Source organism: Anthonomus grandis, chromosome 8 (genome assembly GCF_022605725.1).
Source record: "Anthonomus grandis grandis chromosome 8, icAntGran1.3, whole genome shotgun sequence".
In the NCBI taxonomy this organism is placed as follows: domain Eukaryota; kingdom Metazoa; phylum Arthropoda; class Insecta; order Coleoptera; family Curculionidae; genus Anthonomus; species Anthonomus grandis.
Window position 1 is genome coordinate 29,604,558 of NC_065553.1, and position 22,420 is coordinate 29,626,977.

The 22,420-nt window shown below is 34.7% G+C and overlaps 1 protein-coding gene across 3 annotated transcripts in view; it reads left to right on the top strand.

Moving 5' to 3' along the window:
* LOC126739457 (uncharacterized) overlaps positions 1-22,420 on the top strand; it is a 125,679-nt gene that overhangs the window by 71,042 nt on the left and 32,217 nt on the right. For all 3 annotated transcript variants that reach the window (XM_050445140.1, XM_050445141.1, XM_050445142.1), the window contains exon 2: positions 16,166-16,360. In XM_050445140.1, coding sequence (XP_050301097.1) covers positions 16,166-16,360 — 195 coding nt within the window. The remainder of the gene's footprint in view (positions 1-16,165; positions 16,361-22,420) is intronic.

A 22,420-nucleotide genomic window follows, 5' to 3' on the forward strand; every position in this document is an offset into this window, starting at 1 on the left:
AGTATTATATGATCTTTTTTCAGGACTTTATTTACATTATCAAAGAAAATTTCGACTTGGTATTTGTTGAATCCATAAGCTCGTACGACGCTGGTAGGTTCTGGGACTCTTAAACTAGGCTCTCGGTTTCTCTGTATGAAATTGGAATACCACTGCTCACCTGCTTGATTATTTTTAAACGGGTGAGAAATATTTTTCTTTTCTGCATACTGATAAGCCAGTTGATAGAAATCCTTTTTAGTTAATCACCTATTTAATATAATAGGTACCAACACTGTTTTAGAGCCAACACTTTTTGAGGTTATGTGTATAAGAAATCAACAATCTTTCGAATATAGAAAATGTTTTGCCAAAATGTGATATGAATTTTTATGGAAGCTTAACACGTATTATAAATTCTGCATTCATAACTTTACTAGTAAAAGACATATTACTTACCTAATCGGTAAATATCTTTAGCGGTGTTTAACGTCAAAGGGTCACCTGTTTTTAAATTTCAATCCTATACCTATAAATAGTATAAATAATCACTTAAAAGTGATCGTTTTTGCCCGCTATATCGGTTTTGCCTGAGTCTCCCCTACGTCTGATATTTTAAGATCACCGAAGGATGGTTAAATTCAAGCTTTTACTAATGATACTCAAATATAAAATTCAGAGATTGGAGGGCACAACGTCAATAATCTCAGATAATATTTTCTTTTTTTTTTACCCGTCTTTTGCCCTAAGGCATCATCAGATCTAAAAGTACAAAGCAACCCTAGTATAAAAAACAACAATACATACACACAAATTACAGTGTTAAGATACGACTTACTCGTAAAGGTATTCGTTTAACACCACAAACATTTAAGTTAAAATAAAAAAGTAAATATATAAAAAATATTACTAACGTTCACATTGTATAAGGTTTTAAAAATAAATAAAATAAAATTAAACAAAACAAGCAGAATGAGGTTAAGTTGAACGGGAGAACGGATATAAAGCAAAAAATAAAAAGTAAAATATGACTTAGTCGAGAATTGAACCAGCGACCATCGGGTTTGTAGGCAAGCGCTAATGCTAGGTGCTATTCAGGTTGTAATAAAGGCAAGAATTAAATGCGGTTCAAAGGTAAAAACATCATTCACACAAGACAGTACAGGACTCCTTTTTGCCCTTGTGATCTCTAACTTCTGTAATAAGTCAAGCTTCTTTCCTTTGGGGCACTCATGAAGGATTTTTACATTTTTGGGGATGGAAGGAAAGTGTTTTGAAGACAATAAATGGCTTGCAAAAGCCGACTTAGTCACGGTGATTTCGGTATCTTTGTGTTCGTTATATTCTCTTATCCTGCACTCTCGTTATTATTTTCCTTCCAGACTGACCAATGTAAACGGCATTACAGTCCCCGCAGTTAAGTAAGTAAAGTTAAAGTTATTATTAAGAGGTCGCTTTGAGAAAAATGAACTACTTTTTTGCACTCAAATATACTTTTGTTTAGATGCTGGTATGTTTGTAGAAACTCGAGCTCTTATAAATGAGAGTCTTGTGCCTCTTAACTTATTATCTAAAGGCCATAATTTAATTTTAAATCCTGCAAAGTCTTTTCTTATGTTTTTTGGTAATAAAAACCAAGTAAAAGTTCTAAAATATCATTTGAACATTTGTGTTGATGTATACAGATCGTGTTTTTATTCGTTACTTATAGGAAACCGCATAGAGGCCAAATTTTGCAACGTCGCGCGTGTACGAGTGCCTGCGACAGAGCACCGCCCCGGCCGGCCCGAGGACGGGATTAGTAAATATTACGCGACAATTCAGGCATTTTTAAAATATTTGTTCTTATGCGGGTTGTACAGACATGACAATGTGTAAAACCCGCATAGAATTGTAATCTTAAAATGTTTAATATGCTGTGTTTCGCATAATGAAAATTAAAATGTTATTCTAATAAAAAATAAAATATCAACTCTGATAAAAATATCATAAAAAATCAGAAATAAAACTCTAATAAATAAACTTAACAATATAACATTTTTTAAATAAAAGGCTCAAATAAACCGCCTTCTTTCGCTAAACAAAAACTTAACCTATCGTAAAAGCTATTTCGCACCTCCAAAAGAGTTTTAGGTAAAATGGAATTGGCATCTTCGACAATTTTATTTCGCAACTCCTCTAAATTTGTTGGCCTACTAAATTCATGCTTGTAAATAGTCTGCTTAAGGTAACCCCACAGATAAAAGTCATTTGGAGACAAATCTGGAGATGTAGGAGGCCATTTAATATCGCCAGTCCCACTAACAAGGCGGTTAGGAAAAGTATTTGTTAAAAATTCTTTTACCCTAGCCGCGTTATGAGCAGGACAGCCATCTTGCTAAAAATAAACCGATCCAAGATCTACATCAGGTAGGATTTGAATGGCAGGAAGAACTTGGTTTTGCAGCAACTCAAGGTACTTTTGGGCGTTTAAAGTGCCATCAATAAAAAATGGCCCTATAACATTTTTTGCCTAAAATACCCGCCCAAACATTCAATTTCTGAGGATACTGGGTACGAAACTGAAAACTTCTGTGCTCGTTTTCCTGATACCAATAACGAACAATGGAAGGATTGTGTTTATTATGTAATGGAAAAGAAGATTTATCAGAAAACAAAATATTTTTTAAAAAATGTTCGTTTTCATTTGCCTTTTCCATCATGGTTTCACAAAATTCCATTCTTCGCCACTGGTCTTCAGGAAATATTTACTGAGTTTTTGAATACTTGAAACATTTGTACCCATATTTTTTCCAGATACGAGCAACAGTTTAGTTACTCATTCCCAGTTCCTCTCCAACACTTCTAGTGGACTCTGTCGAATCAAGTTCTAGGGTACTGCAAACCATTTCTTCCCGCCGTTCTATATCCTGGACCACTTCAACAGGTGGTTCTTGACGTTTTGTGTGGCATTTTTTACAATCTTGAAGATAAAAAGATGTCTCAAAATCTGTAACCACATTTAGAACCGTTTTTGCACAAGGAATCGGTCTATTCTCAAATGTCACTGAAAACAAATCTCTACATTGTACTGCCGAATTGCCTCCATAAAACCATTTAATTAGTTGAACTCATTCGGAAGGGGTGTAAACAGCCATAGTGAAAAAAACCACGAAAATAACGCTCAAAAATTATTAACGCAAGGTGCAGTAACACAGCAAAGTGAGGTCTGCTGACTCCCGGTTCAAAAAATAAAAACGAAAAATTCCGACGCCTGCAAGCCGCAACCAAGCGGTGTTGCCATTATTTTGAGTAATAAGTAGCTCACGATAACACGATCTGTATAAGGTTGCTATGGTGGATAAAATAAAAAATTGGGGTCTAATTTCAGATACTAATTTACAGAAACATCTTAAAACTTATTTCAAAACGTATATTTTTCAGTAAAAAGGTTATATAATACTAAATTATTTTTAAACAGCAAGCTTAGAAAGGAATTATGTGAACCTCGTTTACTTAGCAATCTTAATTATTGTGGTTATATTTATGGTTTTTGTTTGAATTAAGAAAGTAAATCTCGTATACAAAGAGTTCAGAATTCTTGTGTTCTGTCAATGTGTAATGTTAAAAGATATAACACATTACACCGTGATATAAAGAACGAAAATGGGTGAAAATGGATGATCGGAGGAATTTGCATTTTTGCAATTTTTGAATAAAGATTATTAGGAATTCCTCAATGCCAGCTTCACTTAGGAACCGCCTTATATTTAAAGATGAAGTATATAATAGGATTCTGGGGAATGGCCATGTTTCAAAGAGGTTTTTCATATAATGCTGACAAATACTATAATGCTCTGTTTGCTGATCTTGCCTCTCTTTCTGATAGGCAGTTTGGGGCTAAATACAAACAATTTTTGCTAAGGAATTTCGTATTATTGTAATTTTCTATATAATTTTGTAATTTGTTTCTTTTAACTGCGTCGGGTAGATAGTATATTATAATGTTGAATGAAAAAAAGAAACAAACTCACTACAGTATATTTTCAATGTTAAATCACTAGATACTACTTAAAACTAAATAATATTAATTCACTTATCGAAGTAATTTCATAAACACAGACGGCGCTTAATACGAGTGTGTCGAGGTGTCATTGCCCCAGTGGGGTGATCTGCGTACAACCGCGTGCGGTCCGCATTTTTAAGGTGGGTATGCGCAGGTTTTTTTTTCTTTTTTTTTTACACAAAAGGAATTCTTATCTGAAATAAGTAAACCGAGCGATCGAATATTAGAATTTAATAAAATTATATATTGGTTTCTATCACGGCCAATTCTGACACAGGCTTTGCTCTGGAAACCCACCTTTGTGAAACTGGCTTACAAAACATTGCCTTCGGTAAATGTGATAGCTTCCTCATCGATCTTGTAAATAGAAAAGAAGAAAAGAAAATGTAAATATAATAGTACCCCCTTTTTAACCTTTTGTCGTTATACACATACATATACACTTATACATTGACAGCAGGGCAAAGCGTCCATGCTTTCAACACTTAAACATTACCAATAGTGCAAAGCGTCCATGCTTTCAACACTTACACATTGACAACAGTGCAGCGTCCATGCTTTCAACACTTAAACATTAAGAACAGTGTGAAGCGTTCATGCTTTTAACACTTATAAATGGACAACAGGGCAAAGAGTCCATGCTTTCAACACTTTAATATTAATTTAATTCACACTAATAATACTACAAAGTATTATTCAAATCAACATTTACATTTTACATTTTCAACATTTATATTTCTAACACATGCCATAAATGTTACATTTTACAGAGTATTTTACCAACCTTGTATCATTGTTGATCTGTTCATTATCTTTTTCTTCATCGTTGTGTAGAATATCTAGCCAATCAGTCATATTCATGGAGAGGGAGCTAATCAGTCGGCCATTTTCGTAACTGCATCTTAGCAGCTTTAGTAATGGTGGTCTTTCCAATGCGTTCTAGCTCATAGCGGCCCTCAGCAGTAGAATCCATGACTTCAAGTGAGCCTTGAAATTCATACTTTAGTTTTCCTTGATGCATTTTATCGTCTCTGTGAATCAATACAAATTCTCCCTTAGCAAACTCAATATTATAACGACCCTTTTGGTTAGCACTGATCAAAGCATTTTTAGATTGATTAAGGTGGTCGTTTATTCTGTTACGGTCTAACTCCATACTTCTGATGGGTTGCAGGTCTTTATTTAAGTTTTTTAAGCAAACTCTGAATCAAAGGGGTTAAGTCATCTATCGCAATCAAAGCTCTTAAGGGTAATGTTTAAGTAGATTTTTGTAGAGTTGCGTTTAAAATAAGTTGTATCTTCCAAAGTCCTTCAGACCAATCTGATTTAACACTTGTTTCCACGCGTATAAAATTCATAATTTTGCGCATATAGCGTTCCACTTGTCCATTGGAACGATGCACATCTGGTGTTGTGTAATGATAAGCTATTCCAAGACTAAATACTAAAGAAGGCTTAGATGTTTAAAGTTGGTGCCCGCATCCATAATAATCTGTTGCGGCATCCCACAAGTCTGGTCTCATCAGCTTTTACCGTTCTTAAGGGTTGTACTAAGCAATATTTCGAAAAGGCATCTATGAAAACAAGAATATGTTTGTGTCCTTCGGAGGTTTTTTTTGAATGGTCCAAGACAGTCTGTATGCAAAACTTGCATTGGTGCAGTAGGTTTGTCTACATTTTTTTATTAATCCTTGGAGGGTCTCAGATCTGGTTTTCTTTATAGCACAAATTAAGCAGTGTTTAATGTACTTTCTAACAAATGAACGTAGTTTTGGGAACCAAAAATTTTTTCTAATAGTTTGTTCATTCCGATGTGGCATTTTTCATCATGGAAAATACATAAGACGGCAAGTCTACTTTGCCTTGAAACAAATAGTTTCATACATGTTCCATCAGGAGTCGTAATAGCATAATGAAGCACACCATCCTTAAGTGAATATCTTGTTGGATTCAGTCGGCCCTCCTTCGAGTCTTCAGTTAATTGTCAAATCTCAGCATCACCCCTTTGTTCTACATATATCCAGTTTTCTTTAGCATCCACTGTCAATCCAATCTACAGCATTGCGGACGATAGCACACTTATTTCCACATTTAAGTCCGCCAAACCAACGACAGCCGCAAGTTCTCAGAATCTTAGGCAGCAACAAGTAGCTTCAACCAACAACGATATTAGAGCAATCTTGGAGTGGGGCGATAACAATTTGGTAAATTTTAACGCTAAAAAAACGCAGGCTGCAGTATTTACGATGAAGACTAGCCTTGGTGGCCCGGAGCTAGTTATGGCAGGGAAAACATTGCCAATGAAATCATCTTTACATCTTCTAGGAGTCGAGGTCACCAACAGTGTGTCCTGGCATGACCACGTTGCCGAGGTCGCCAGGGCGGCTTCCAAAAAACTCGGATTGCTTTTCAAAATGAAAAAAACTGTATACACCAGAACAGCTGCTGACTCTTTATAAGGCTCAAATACGCCCTTCCCTCGAGTATTGCTCGCATGTCTGGAGCTCTGCACCCAAGCATAGTTTAAACCTGCTGGATTCTATACAGAAGAGAGCTATTCGTCTTATCGACAAACCAGAACTGACAAAGAGTCTGGATAGTCTGGAGCACAGAAGAAAGGTGGCTGATCTCTGTTTATTTTACCGTTATTATCACGGTAAGTGCTCCTCTGAGCTGGCAGGCCTGATTCCACCCAGGGCTGTTCCGGCAAGAAGGACGCGTCTAGCAGTTGCGGCTCATCAACATCGAGTCTACCTGCCTACCCCAAGGACGTCGCTGTATCGGGACTCATTCATCTGGAGAACATCTTCTTTGTGGAACGGGCTTCCACCTCACATATTTCCCGACGCATACAACCTACAGCGATTCAAGATAAATGCCCACAAATATCTTCGCACAAGCACCACTCCAAGAGTGACATAGGACTTTCCTCTTGTGATGTGTTTACCATAAAAAAAAAAATATCACATTATGTCTATTTTTTGAGAAATATCCGTTGAATACATATATTAAAGACTTAATTTTCCATAAATCGCTTGTTATCCTAAATATTTTAATATTAAAAACATTAGGTGATATTTATAATTTGAAGCCTAATTCTTCTTGTTTGAGTTTATAACAAAACGCATCATAAAAACGCCAGTAAAACAAGAAAATAAAAAAAACAAAATACTGCATTTTAGTACTTACGGTATATTCTCTTCAGTCAATGGGAAAAGAGTAGGCAGAAAGTACAAATCCACTTCTGATGTTAGATAAAACATGAAAAAAAAAAAGAAACAAACTCAGTACAGTATACAATGTATTTTCAAAGTTAAATCACTAAATTACTTAAAACTAAATAATATTAATTCACTTATCGAAGTAGGGTAAATTTGATAAACACAGACGGCGTTTAATACGAGTGTGTCGAGGTATCATTCCCCAGTGGGGTGATCTTCGTACAACCGCTTGCGGTCCGCATTTTTAAGGTGGGTATGCGCAGGTTCATTTTTTCTTTTTTTTTAAACAAAAGGAATTCTTATCTGAAATAAGTAAACCGAGCATAAAATATTAAAATTTATTGAAAATAATTTTAATTAATTAAGAAATTATATATCGGTTTCTAACAATAGGATTTTTTTATGGTTGCGCCATAATATGCTTAGTTTAATTATTTAAGCATGGTCCTAACTTGGTTCAGTAGAGTAGCTTTTAGCTACACTGCGCCAAGTGGGAACTCAACAAGTTGTTTAAAAATTGTAAGAATATTATTATTTGATTAATAAAAGTCATTTATTATTATTATATTAATGTAATTTTTTTAAATTTAAAAAATTCTATTTTTGACACTTTTGAATCTTCTAGCTTAACCCAATTATTGGACAAATCTTTTAGAATATGTAACATAAGTAACAGCCTATTAGATCCAATTCTTATAAGCAACATAGATATTGTACTCTCTTTGAAAGCTTTCCATTAATTAAAATAATAAAAGTTCGCTGCTTGAAAATTCTGATACTAAGTTTCAAGATGATTTACGCCAACTTCCTTGGCAACATCTATTCTTCGAAAGAAATATTAACAATAAAATTATCACACTTTTAACCACCTTATTTAAGAAATATGTCGCATTCGAAAAGTGAAGGCAGCCTAGTTAAATAAAGAAATCAAACAATTAAAAATTCAAAAAAAATCTATTCGGTCCTAGGAATAATGTACATGAACGTTAATATAATGTAAAAAAATAAATTTACTATTCCGCAATATAACATTACCATCTTCGAAAGATTTTTCACATACAACTCGATTAAACTTTACAAACCCTCTTTAATCGCCTCTGAACTCATTTTTCTTTTCAATGTCCTACCTAACTTTATTTTTTATTAAAATTAAAAAGCCTATTTATAGAATGAGAAAACCTAATTTGAATAAATGTTTCGGTAGTGAAATCTACTACCGTAAAATTAAATATAAGTAGTATAAGAGTACTTCTTTTGAATCTCTTTTATTCTTCTAAAAACTCAATCAAAAGCTATTTCAAATTGTTTGACTTTTATAAACAAACGGTAACTTTTTTTAATATATTAAAAGGTGTTATTCTAATATAATTTAATATTACAAATAATAATTAAATGTAATATAATATAATAATAATAATAAGAAAATACATCAATAAAATATATTTTTTATATTCAATTAATTTTAGGAATGCTCTGCTCTACCTCTCTTTTTCTTTATTTTGGTTCAATTAAAATCATCTTTTTTTTAAAATGGTTTTTGACATTTGATCATTTGATTTATTTTATAACAGAAATTATAGAATCATGTACAGCACTAAGCTTTTTAAAAGGTTCAATAATGAAATAATTTGGCAACTCTTTTCTAACTTATCCTTATTAAATAAGTAGGCCGTATCCATTATTTTATTTTCCCTATTACCGGATGAATATAACTGTCATGTCGGCTTAGTCGGCCATATCTCGGGAACCGTTCGTCGTATGACTTTGTTGTTGTATTGTTTTTGCAATAACCTGCTTTAACTTCTTAACGGTTTGACCGATCTTAATAAATTTGGCAACGTTAAAAAGAGCATTCCTTGAGCAATAATAATCAATCAAATAATAGTTAATTTATTGATATAAATTTATTAAATTTGGATATAATCTAGCTATTTGGGTTTTTAGACTTACTTTGTAAAGTAAGTAGGAGTTACGAGACTAAATAAGTGACTGATTATAATGCACTTAAACATAACAGGCCCAGTCTTAAAATAATCTCAAAATTTAAATATTGTAGGCAATTCCTTTGCTGCGACGAGAGTTTTCTTCTCGATTTAAATACCGTACCGATGCACCGTTTGTCGGAAGGGTCTCTTTGCATATCGGTATCGGCATAGTATGCTGCTGGTGTAACGCAATCTTTTCATCGAGAGAATTTCATCGTTTTTATGGTCATTTAAGCGAAAACAAAGGCACTACCGTAAAACGGGATTATTTTGCACTGAGCAGGGAAACTTTGCACCCAACATGTAAAATCATATTTTCTGTAATCCTCCTCATAATTTTGTTCAGATATTTCTACTACCTCTAGAACACATAGGCAACATCGCAATACGTCACCAACACGCACGCGAATATCCTCCTGGTTGCCAGTTGTTTATCAGCAACCGTCCGAATGTTAACCTAGAAATTCTATGATTTTCTGGCTTTGCAAAATCATACTGTGCAGAAAGTCCCAGAGTACAAAAATTGGTAAGTACACGTCTGAATTGGGTATACTTTGCACCGCTCAAGTGGTGCAAAGTATCCTCTACTTGTCATGTCCAAACTATTTTCATTCGCAAGAGTAAAAGTTAAATAGGTAAATGGTTTTCAGAAAATGCCCAGACGTTATAAAAGGAAACTGGGATCTCGCAGATATGCAGACTACTCAGAACAAGACTTGAAGGCATGTTTGTCAGCAATACAAAATGGCATGAGCACAAGAGTTGCCGCTGAATACTTTAACATTCCAAGGAGAACTATTTTTCACAAATTAAAAGGAACACACGCTAGAAAACCTGGATACCCATTAATATTCTCTTATGAAGAGGAAAGATGTTTCGTACAATGCATTCATAGCCTTAGTGATTCTGGTTTTCCTCTTAATGGAATGGAATTGCGACAAATAATCAAGAGCTATTTAAATCGCAAAGGAAAAAAAATAACTCGTTTTAGGGATAATACTCCAGGTATCAATTGGGTCAAATCATTTTTAACTCGTCATAAGGACCTTACTGCAAGGATAGCCTCGAACATAAAAAGAAGTAGAGCAGCACTCAATGAAAACAAATGACTGAATACATAGAAAATCTAAAACAAACATTAACTGGTGTAGAGCCGCATGCTATTTTTAATTATGACGAGACAAACTTAACCGATGACCCCGGTCAAAAAAAAAAAATTAACTAACGTGGTGTTAAGTATTCCAAACGAATTTGTAATTCCTCAAAGAGTAGCATTTCTCTTATGATTTGTGAAAATGCAGCTGGTGAGCTTCTACCTCCTTATGTGGTGTACAAATCCAAGCATTTGTGGGACACCTGGATTGAGAATGGTCCCCCTGGTACGCGTTATGCAAATACTGCATCTGGTTGGTTCGAATCACAGACATTTGCAAATTGGTCAAGCACTCTCCTATTGCCCAGGCTTAGAAAAATTCAGGGAAAGAAGGTCGTTTTAGGAGACAATTTATCTTCTCATATTAATGATGAAGTCCTCGATTGATGTCGAAGACACGACATTGATTTTGTATGTTTGCCTCCGAACAGCACCCACGTTACACAACCGCTAGATGTCGCATTATTTGCCCCCATGAAAAGAGCATGGAGAGACATTTTATCTCAATATAAGGAAACTCATGTAGGGAGTAGATCAAATGTACTTAAGAAACAGCATTATCCAATGCTTTTACGATCATTAATGAAAAAAATTGAAAAGAATAGCGCTGAGATATTAAAGTCGAGCTTTAGGATATGCGGTATCGTCCATTGCGATGTAACACCGCTTCTGGAGTAGTTAACAACAACTAAGCAATCTAATATGACAACTGCTAGCGACACAATAAATCAAGTTCGTCGGATATCGAAAACACTTTCATTAAGTATTTAGAAAATAAAAGACAGGAAGCCACACAGTTTAAGCCACGTAGAAAGAAGAAAATAACGGTTTCAGCAGGATACAGTATTGCCCATTCTGAAATTAGTTTAACAGATCTAACTGGAGCATCTACATCCACACCTCTTCAAGCTGTTGAACCAGAAATCGTAGATGATTCAGAGGAGGACATTGTTTTGGACGACCACTTTCCACTAGGCAGGGATTCATCAGATGATGAAATAAATGAGATGCAAGAGATGAAAGAAAAAAAAAGAATTTAATGAAAAACTCGTCTCAGGTTCTCTTGGAACAAATATTGTCGAAAAAGTCAAAAACTCCAGATTAGATGATGTTAAAAAAGTTGTTGGTGAGTACGTTTTATTTTCCTGTGAAGATCATGTTTATCCTGGAGTGATAACAGCAATAGAAAACGATGGAGCGATGATCAATGCTATGGCCAGATCGATAAAGTTTTGGAAATGGCCAGAAAGACGTGACGAAATATGGTTTTCGTGGGACAACGTAATTGGCGCCATTAGCCCTCCCAAGAAAATGTCTAAACGAGGATTGTACATTGTCCCAGAATGCGACAAATTGTGGTGGGATTAGTTTCAAACGTTGTATTTTTACTATTATAATGTTAGAATAAAGTTTGTTCATTTAAATTGTAGCAATTTTCTTTACTTTTATGCTTGTTTCATAAATATATGTAGGTAGGTAGATTTAAATTCACAAAACTTGGCCCACGAACCAATTAACTGCGAAATTTTTTCGCATTTAATTGGTGCAAAGTTTGAAATAATAAGGGTTTTCTATACACCGGCAAGCATTTAGTAGCCAAATATTAATAAAATATTGAGTGGTGCAAAGTATGACTTTTTTGGGGTATACTTTGCACCACTAATAAAACTAGGTTGTTCTCTTGATTAGGCAATATACGTAACAAATAGCTATAATCAGAGTTATATTACAACCTGCTCAATTGATATTTATAATAAAAAGTTCAGATCTTCTTTCCAGTGACGTTACATCCTAACTAATAAAATAAAACTAAAAAAAATGGTGCAAAGTAACCCCGTTTTACGGTATACCATTTTATATGATATTTAAAATTATGTTATTTTTAGTTCCCTGGAAATGACCTAGATGTTAAGATGTCCTCTTCCAATATATTTAAGCTTTTAGTTCCAGTACTATTTTATTCACCTTGATTCAAGTAAATAATACATTTTGCTTAATAATATAGGCTTATACAGTGTGTCCAAAATAAGGATGTCTACCATGGGGATCTTGGCAGCTATAGGAGATACGAGGTTGATTAAATTAGAAAAAAGTTGCGCATTTTAGAGCCTAACAATACGCCGTTTAAAAATTTTAAAATTTTCAGTAGTTCCAGAGATATTCGAGAAAAAACCAAAATTTGCCGATTTCGTTTTTATTTTTTTCTGGCGTTATTTAAAGAGATATGGAAAAACAAAAGACACCTTCTCATGGCCAATTTTTAAGCTCTAAAAAATAACGTTGCGAGATTTTTCGTACGACGCTTCGTTTCGAAGAAACGATCATCAACTTCATTTTTTTATATGACGCGTAAAAAAAGTACACCCTGTATAAAATAGCATATTTTATTACGTTTATAACGATGCATGACACAATATGTTCCTACAATATTTAAATGTTAAAAATTGGATTTTTATTAAATGTCGATAATTTTGATGTAGTAGGCGGTAAAATGATGACGCTGAGTATGGAGTAGTACTCATATTTTGAAATACTAAGTAAAAATCACGTTATTGACAACTTAAAAACTTTATTCATATACCGTTACGTAGCTAGGTCACGTGATTATTTTAAAGAATTAAACACATTATTAAATTAAAAAACTACCTACTAGAAACCCAAAAATACTAATTTAAATCATAGTAATAAATGTTCAAACAAATTACCATTATTCTCCAAACACAGACATCTCATCTTTTACACGTTTTACCAGTCGAGTTTAAAACACTTCTTAACATATTAGGTGTAATGCTCTCAAATGCTTCAAGAACTATTCTTCTCAGCTGATCCTCAGATTCAAAAACATGACTGTAAACATAATTTTTGCAATAGCCCCAGAGAAAAATGTCGAGCGGAGTTATGTTTGAGAAACGAGGAGGCCACGGAACTGTTGAATGTGTTCCTATCCATTCTTCCGGAAATCTGTTCGATAGATACTCTCGCACGATTAGGGCATTATGTGCGGGCGCACCATCATCCTGCTGAAACCAACAGTTTCTAACCTTGGCAAGCGATAAGTTGTCCACGGATTCTTCCAAATCGCGTTTCAATAAGTTGCGATACCGCTCCGAGGTAAGGGAATTGTTGTAAAAAAGAGGGCCTGTTAAATCTGTTCCAAAAATGCCAACCCACATATTAAAACCGAAACGGTGCTGATGGCGAGCCATTCGGTGTACTAGGGGATTATCTCTTGACCAATAATGGGTGTTCTTCCGGTTAAAAATTCCATTATTTGTAACCATGCTCTCGTCGGACCAGATAATCCTATGGGAAAATGTTTCATCCTCCTGACACTTCCTGGTGTACCGTTCACAAAATGTTCTGCGCCTTTCCTCGTCTGAGGCCTTGACAGATTGTGAATTTAAACAGGTGGTATTTATGTTTTTTCAAAATGAAATGCGCAGTAGATTTTGGCATTCCAGTGGTATTTTCAATTTTTCTAATACATATTTCCGGATTTTCAGTAACAGCTAATATGACATTATTTTCTTTTTCTTCATTTCAGGGCTTATTTCTTGACAATACTGGCTTCTTAAATGCACCATACTGCTTAAGATTGAAAACCAATCGTCTGAAAATATTTGTACAGGGTGCGGCATAATTGTCTCCCTGTTTTTAAGGCTTAATAAAAGAAATGTTATTTGAAATACAAAGATTTAATTTTTTTATTTTAAAAGTACAACTAAAATATTTTTGTCCTATGTGGTTTTGAAGAGAATATCTGACAATGCCGTCCACCATTATCAAAGCACTGGTGCAAGCGACATCTGAAGTTTCGCATAACTCTTGCAAGCATTTCTTGGGGTATTCTGCGAATTTCCAGGCGGATTGCATCCTTTAGTTGTCTAATAGTCGTTGGACGATGTTTGAAGACTTCAGCTTTTAGGTAACCCCAAAGTCGCCGGGCGTTAGGTCGGGCGAGCGTGCAGGCCGACCTAAAGAGGAAATATCGCCTCTCAGGGAAAGCAAACGTCCGGGGAACATTTCTCTCAATACTTGCATTGAAGCTCGAGATGTGTGAGCTGCTGCCCCATCTTGCTAAAACCAGGCATCTTGCACATTGAGTCCTGCAAAGGCTGGGGCGAAAAAATTGTGAATCATCGCTATATAGCGTTCCGAATTAACAGTAACAGCGTGATTTTCTTCTTCAAAGAAGTAAGGGCCGATTATCCCCATTTCAGACACGGCGCACCAAACTTCGTCACTTTCTCACTATGTAGAGGCTTCTCGTGTATCTCTTTCGGATTATCAGCGGCCCAATACCGAAAGTTTTGCTTGTTTACCCAGCCAGACAAGTAAAAATGTGCCTCGTCACAAAAAAAAACTGCGCCCTGAGGTAAATTTTGAAGCATAATTTCACATGCAGCACGTCGATTGTTCCAATGATAATTCCTGTGCCAGAATCATCTTGTATGGATGAAAACGAAGATCCTTTTGAAGAATTCTTCGCACAGTGCGGTCAGATAAACGAAGGGCAGCTTCGTGTCTCCGTGCAGTACGTCTAGGTGACCGTAAAAATGAGCGTCTCACGGTCTCGATGTTTTCGGGTGTCCGAGCTGTCCGTGGCCGTCCACCTCCATTTTTGATAACAGAACCAGTTTCTCTGAAGTTCTTGACCCACAACACAATTGATTTTGGGTCCGGGACTCCTTCATTTCGCGGAATTTAGAACCTTATCCGGAAAGCTCGTTGCGCAGCAATAACTGACCGATTTTCGCGGAGGTACACTTCCACGGCGAATGCGCGCTGTGGGTTGGTCCACATGATGCTTCAGACTAAAACATGTTTAAACAAAACTGTTTCCCATACGGCTCTTAGTGGCGGTACCCCCACTATTCTGCGACGCCGCACGGCATTACGAGGGAAGGTTAAAAATAGGGAGACAGTTATGCCGCACCCTGTACTAGGTTGTTTCCTGACTGGATAGTTATTTAAATACATACGACCAGCTTCAACGGTGTTGCTGTCGCATAGGATATAACATTTCAACATATCAAACTTTTCATCAGGTAAAAAAGCGTCTTCCATTTTGTAACAAAAAAAACTAGCAACAAGACGCAAAAACAGAGTTCAAAAACACAATGTCAACTAAATTTATCAAATAATTAAAACTATTTACTCCACTTTAGATAAAAAGAATAAATAATAATGGTTATAATAAAAACTACTTTGACATTTAATTTTTATTTAATTTTGACATTTTCTTAACGTCATTATTTCACAGCCTACTACATCAAAACTATCAAAATTTAATAAAAAATTATTTTTTACAATTTAAATATTGTAGAAACATATTATGTCAATCATCGTTGTAATCATAAAAAAATATGCTATTTTATACAAGGTGTACTTTTTTTACGCGCCATATAAAAAAATTAAGTTGATGATGGTTTCTTCGAAACGAAACGTCGTAGGAAAAATCTCGCAATGTTATTTTTTAGAGCTTAAAAATTGGCCGTGAGAAAGTGTCTTTTGTTTTTCCATATCTCTTTAAATAACGCCAGAAAAAAATAAAAACGAAATCGGCAAATTTCGGTTTTTCTCGAACGTCTCCGGATCTACTTGAAATTTTAAAACTTTCTAAACCGCGTATTGTTAGGCTCTAAAATGCGCAGCTTTTCTCTAATTTAATCAACCTCGAATCTCCTATAGCTGCCGAGATCTCCATGATAGACATCCTTATCTTGGACACACTGTATATTCATTGATTAACGCTATCTTAATAATTTTTTATCTCTTTTAGAAGTTCATTCGTCTCAACCCAATAAAAGCACATCCGACCAGAATCCGAACCAAGGAATAGCAACGCTTATAGTAATGATCGTAGTATTGACAATCATAATATTGTTTTGCTGTTTCTCTGCACCAGGAATACGAGGACTATGCCAAAAATATATTTTTAGATCGTGTAGATATGATGATCCTTCAGCGGACAATGGTAAGTAATGGTGAATAAATGCAAACACCTCAACAACATTATTTTTACGCTCGTTTAAAATACAAAAGTAGATATACGAGTATAGTAGGTCATGACTTGGATGATTTATAGTGCATTGAGTTGCCAAGATTCCTGAGATAACTTAGACAGTTATCTATTTACTAACGGTACAAAATACGCGTTGTTTTTTGAATTTATTGGCTGATGTTTCTTTATAGGTTCCAAATGTTTGTATCACCCTTTAAATTTTCGAAAGTTTTTTTCGGCAAAAATAGATTAAATGATTTGTTTTAATCGAGAAAATAACAAAAACACTTGTAAAAAAACTTTATTATTCTTAAGAACTTTTTTTCTTTTAAATATAGGCTAATTTTTTAATTTAAATTAAATCAGTCACCAGTCCTTGTACCTTGATTATAAATTAATTTTGTGACCATTAGACATGAATCCATTCCAGAACATAATGCTTCCTACTGCAAAGAGTGGTATGAGGTAAGCATAAGCAAGCTGGGCAGTTCTTGTTGGCTCCCTCCATATCCGTATCCGATGACTATCCTCCAACAGACAAATTCTTGTTTCGTCATTAAAAAACACCGAGTTTCAAAGTTCTCTATGTCTCTTATGTCCGCTTTAGTTGACGAACTTTGTACTCAGGTTGTAGTAGGAATACTCTTAGCAACGTGGAGACTCCACAAAGTAGAGGCCGATACTTAAACTCCCAAAGCATCACGCATATCTCTTTGAAGTGCTGGTATTTCCATAGTTGGGTTTCTTCGGATGGTTAAGTAAATATAACGGTTCTGCTGTTTATTATTAATTACACGTCTTCTACCGCTTCTCGGTCTATCATAAAGAGAATTATTATAGAGATAACGATTCCAAGTATAAGATTCATCACTTTGCCAAACGCCAACTTTATTGTTAGTAGCCACACCTTTAGTAGAGTAGCCTTTTTCAAATAAAACAACTATTCTTGCACCTCATTTATGTTTTGTCGAGAGATCTTAATAATCGAACCAAGAATGGAACTTCATGGTTTCTTTGACATGAAAGAAAGTTCACAAAGGTAACTAAAGTGTTTTGTGCAGATTTGCATAACGTAGAACAATTTCCTGAGAATAAAATGTAGTTACTTTTGGTTCAACAATTTCATAAGATGTTTCTCTCAACTTTTTACTGGACATTCTGCTATTTCCCTAGGGTGTTTTTGCACTGCTAAAAGCAATATAATGATAGTAAAAATATTCAATTTTCCAACTTTATGTAACCTACTACTTCCTAAGACTATAATGTAGAAGCGACTGGATCTTCAGAAACATAATATAATACTTGTTGGTGAGATCACATTAATTTTTTATCACAGTCTTCGCATGTCAACCGACTTAAATTATTAATGGACATTTTCAACCTCTGCCAGCGAATCTTGGGGCCTACCAGGACTAACTTAAATACGAATATTTCTACCCTTCTCGATATGATTACTGCCACCCAGAACTTATCTGTTCACTCCAAGTCCGAAGTAGTATCTGAATCTTTAACAGATCACAATCTCATATATTGCCTGTTCCAAAAGCCTAAAATAGTTGGCCCCTAAAAAGGGGTTTTATTTAGAGACTATAATAATATAATTATGACTGATTTTATTGCGGATGAATTTTTGATCCAATGGGAAGACTTGTACAACAGTGTCCAAGTTGACGATAAAGTAAATATATTTAATAGCAAGATCTTAAATCACTTGAATAGATATGCACCACTTTAATAGAAACTCCTTGTTGAAAAGCCATTTAATCCGTGGATTACTCACAATATAAAAACTATAATTAGACTAAGAGATAAAGCTCTCAAAAAATATCAAAAATTAAAATCAGAAGCGCACTTACAGTATTACAAGCAACTAAGAAACTACACTAAGCATGCAATTATTAAAGAAAAAATAGCATTCTTTAAGCAAGTAGCGCATCAAAGAAGAAAAGAATTTTGGGCAACTGCTGGCAAGCTAAAACTAACACGTGATAAAAACCATCTATTTGAACTGCCAGAAAATTTAAATAATGCTTCCCTTATTCATGGTATCTTTTTAAGCCACTCCAATATGGCTGACTCTACATCATTAGAGCTAATAAATTTTTACAAAAATAGTAGATTTACTAATGAGATCTTTAGCATTTCTCTCTTAGACTCTCTATACCTTAAAAAAAAATCCGCTGTCAAATATTTTAAATTCATTCATCACACATGTTAATGACAGATATCCCACAATTTGGAAAAGAGCCATAATCAAACCAAATTCAAGTTTCAAAGTTTCAAATCCCCTAGAACTAAAGGATCTCAGACCAATCAGTATTTTACCTACTATGTCGAAAATAATCGAAAAACACATTTCCATTGAGCTTGGTCATTTTGTAGAAGTCCATAAAATTCTTCCAGAATGCCAGTCAGGATTTCGCTTGGGGTACAGCACAAGTACTTGTCTTACAAAAATATTAAATGATGCTCGCTCCAGTGAGGAACAGAAATCTGGCACCTGCATGGCTCTACTCGACTTTAGTAAGGTCTTTGAGATGGTACAATTTTTAAAAAATTATTTTAACAGCCGAGACTTTCAAGTGGCCATTCCCGGAGGGACGGGCATCACGAGGTACTCAGAGTTTCTGGCAATCTCTTGCGGGGTGCCACAAGGCTCAGTCATTTTACCTTTATTATTGTCAATTTATGTTGCGGATATGTATAAGGTCGTCAAACATGCTACTTTACAACAATATGCTGACGATTCGCAAATCTATGTGCCAATAAATAAGGAAAATATTGAAACGACACAAAACTCGCTCATATTCGATCTAAAAAGCATTAAAACCTTTGCAAGAGACTACAATTTTAAATTAAATTCCGCGAAAACGCAAGTTATAGTGCTAGGAAGTAAAAACATCAGAAGAGATGTTGAACATAATTTAGATATTAGCATTTCAGGTAACAAAATTCCAGTTGTTAACCAAGCAAAAAATCTCGGTATTATTATAGATAATGCCCTTACTTTTTAGCCTCATATTAAAATAAAATTAGAAGCTACCTATTCGCGTCTTAAAAATCTATATAAGCTGACAAAATATATTCCCTCTAGGCAAAACTATTTGTTGTGTGACACTTTAGTTCCGTCTCTTTTTGATTATGGTGACACTGTAAACAATAATTATTTGCTGTCACACGTAAAAAGAATTATACAAAAGGTACAAAATACCTGTCTAAGACTTTCTTTTAATATAAATTTTAGAGAACACATTACACCACATATGAATAGAGTAAATATTTTAAATATGGAAAACCGGAGAAAACTTCATATGTATAATTTTATTTACCGCATTATAAATAATAATAAGCCTCCCTATTTAAGAAATATTCCTGCCATATAAGTCCTGCCAGTCATATTCGCAACACTAGGTTTAATCACAAATTTTCAATCCCTCAGCATCATACGGCATCATTTCAACGCTCATTCTCTTTTGTTGCTGCGCACTTGTGGAACCAACTGCCGGGGTTTCTCAAAGCATGTCAGATTAAAGTTACTCTATGAACAAGGTTCTTAAGCTCAGTAAATCATAGATGTCATTAATAATACGATATACTGACTTCAGCGTCATATCATATTATATTATAATAATCTTTTTTTTTTCTTCGCTTTTCCCGCGGCCAGGCTGCCCTTACTGTCGCCCCTCGCTTCTGCCTCCCTAATTGCTAATTTTTTGTTTTATTTTCATAACTTGACATTATCTTTCTTGTAGTCGTTTTAAATCCGTTCATAGACTAAATACTAATGATAGTGCTTGCATCTGCCATGCATTGATTCTTTTTTTTAGTCTAGTTTTTAATGGAATTTGTTATATGGAATTACTTATAAATATTTAGCTGTTTTGTTTGTTACGTATTGGATAGTTCACATATGCTTTCCTTAATATAAGGAGCATGTGAAGCGGTTTTTTTTATATTCGATGAACTGTTCTTTTTGTCATACTTTTTTTTTCATAAAATGTATTATGTATTATTGTATTTTTTCTTATTTTGACAAATAAACGATTTGTATTTGTATTTGTATGTGATGTTCTTGTCTCCTATTTTTTGTAGTGGAGGTTAACTGAATGTTTTCAGCTCGCAAGCTTTTCTTGAAACATGTTTCTAAGGCTACTTCTGGGTCGCCTTTTTCGGGCATGGGTTACATATATATATTACATATCGTATGGGTTACATAAACTATCGTCCATTTCACTATCACTACTTTCGTATAAGAGTTGTTTAAGTTGATCGTCAATTAGTCGAACAATCCTATCTCTACGTCAGAGTTATGTACTAAAATTTATCTCGTGACACTATCGACACGTAAAATTGATGTGTAGTGATTTTAAAAATGAACCGACACGAACATTTACACATGTAAGATTCACTAATCTGTGCGGAAAGCCTTTATTATATTTTAACCCTTAGGGGCCCAATTTTATTTTTAATGATTTTAAGGATGTTTTTACGAGTTATGGTATTTTAAGAGATCATTTGACAATATAGACTAGTTAAAATAAAAAAATAAATACAGGGAGAGCAAAAAATTGTGAGACAAATATATCCCGGCGGAATTTTTAGGTGGGTTATAAATATCCCTAGGGGCCAAAAAAACACATTTTTGTATTTCAAAATTTTTATTTTTTTTATTCACAAAAAGACAACCCGCAAAGGTAAGCATTTTAGGACGAATGATAAAGTGCAAAACAATGCTTGCACAATCCTAAATCGCACATTGCACAAATAGTAGTGGTTCTACGTTCTTTTTTCTGAAGAGTGCATCGAGCACATCTTCGCCGTTTCGATGTTTCTTTTGGAAGGTGATCACCCACATTTTCCATTACTTTTGATCTCTTTGATGGCCTTCCACAACTGTTTCTTCGAAGTTTGACTGAAGTTTGCTGTTGTCCTTCTTCGATTAGGTCCTCTGATAAGGTAAATAAAAATTCCAGTAAGGGTATCTTTTTTTTTGATACGACGTAAGTCATTATATATTACCCAGCTGTTAACAACAGCAATCATCAAAAGTCGATAAAATACTTTTTTCCACCATTTAAATGATTTTCTGCCAAAGTCATACACACTACTCATCTGATCAGCCAAATCCGCACCACCCATGATTTCATTGTAGTATGCAATAGCAGTGGGACATGGTACGTCAACACTCTGCCCAGTCTTGTCTTTTCTCTTCACACAGGTCATATCAGGGGTATGGCAGTTACTTAAAAGAATAACCTGCTTTGTATCTTGCCATTTTGATTGAGTTCGTTTGATTTGATAAAAACTCGCATTCACCCCTAAACATTTTTCGTTTTTCGATAAATTTTTTTGGCATGTCTTTTCGTGTAATAATGGCTGTTCCCACAGCTGGGTATTGGAGGGAATCCATCAAACGGACTGATATAAAAAATCGATCAAAGGTCAGAACTACGTTTGGATTTTTTATAGTTTCACATAATTTGTTTACAACAGTTTCGCCCAAAGTTCCGCTCCTTTCAACGTCGTCCTTGCCGTAATATACATTTGCATCGTATGTATATTCTGTTTTGGCATCACATCTAGACTATTTTATGCCTCTTTTCACAGGTTTTTGTGGCATATATTGTTTCAGTGAAGATCTTTCTTTGAAGCCCACCATGCTCTCGTCAATACTTTGACTTGTACTGTCGGATCGATATTTCTGAAACGTATATATTTGAAGCAAGATAGAAGCTCTTGTACATAGTAAATCTTACTGGCCCCTTCTGGCTTGACTGGATTATTGAAATAAAGCTTGGATAGTAAAAACAAATACCTGTTTTCAGATATGGCCGATTTGATGGCCTTGTTTCCCAAAGATGGATGCGATAACCAGTAATGGCGAAGTTTTGGCACCTTATTGAAACACATAACTAATGTGCAGCCAATAGAAATCATAATCTCCCCTGCATCAGTGAAAGTCGCCTGCTTCTTTTATTTTCTTTGTAAATTTTGATTCGCTGGTTTGTAGATTCAGCAATAAAAATAAATAAC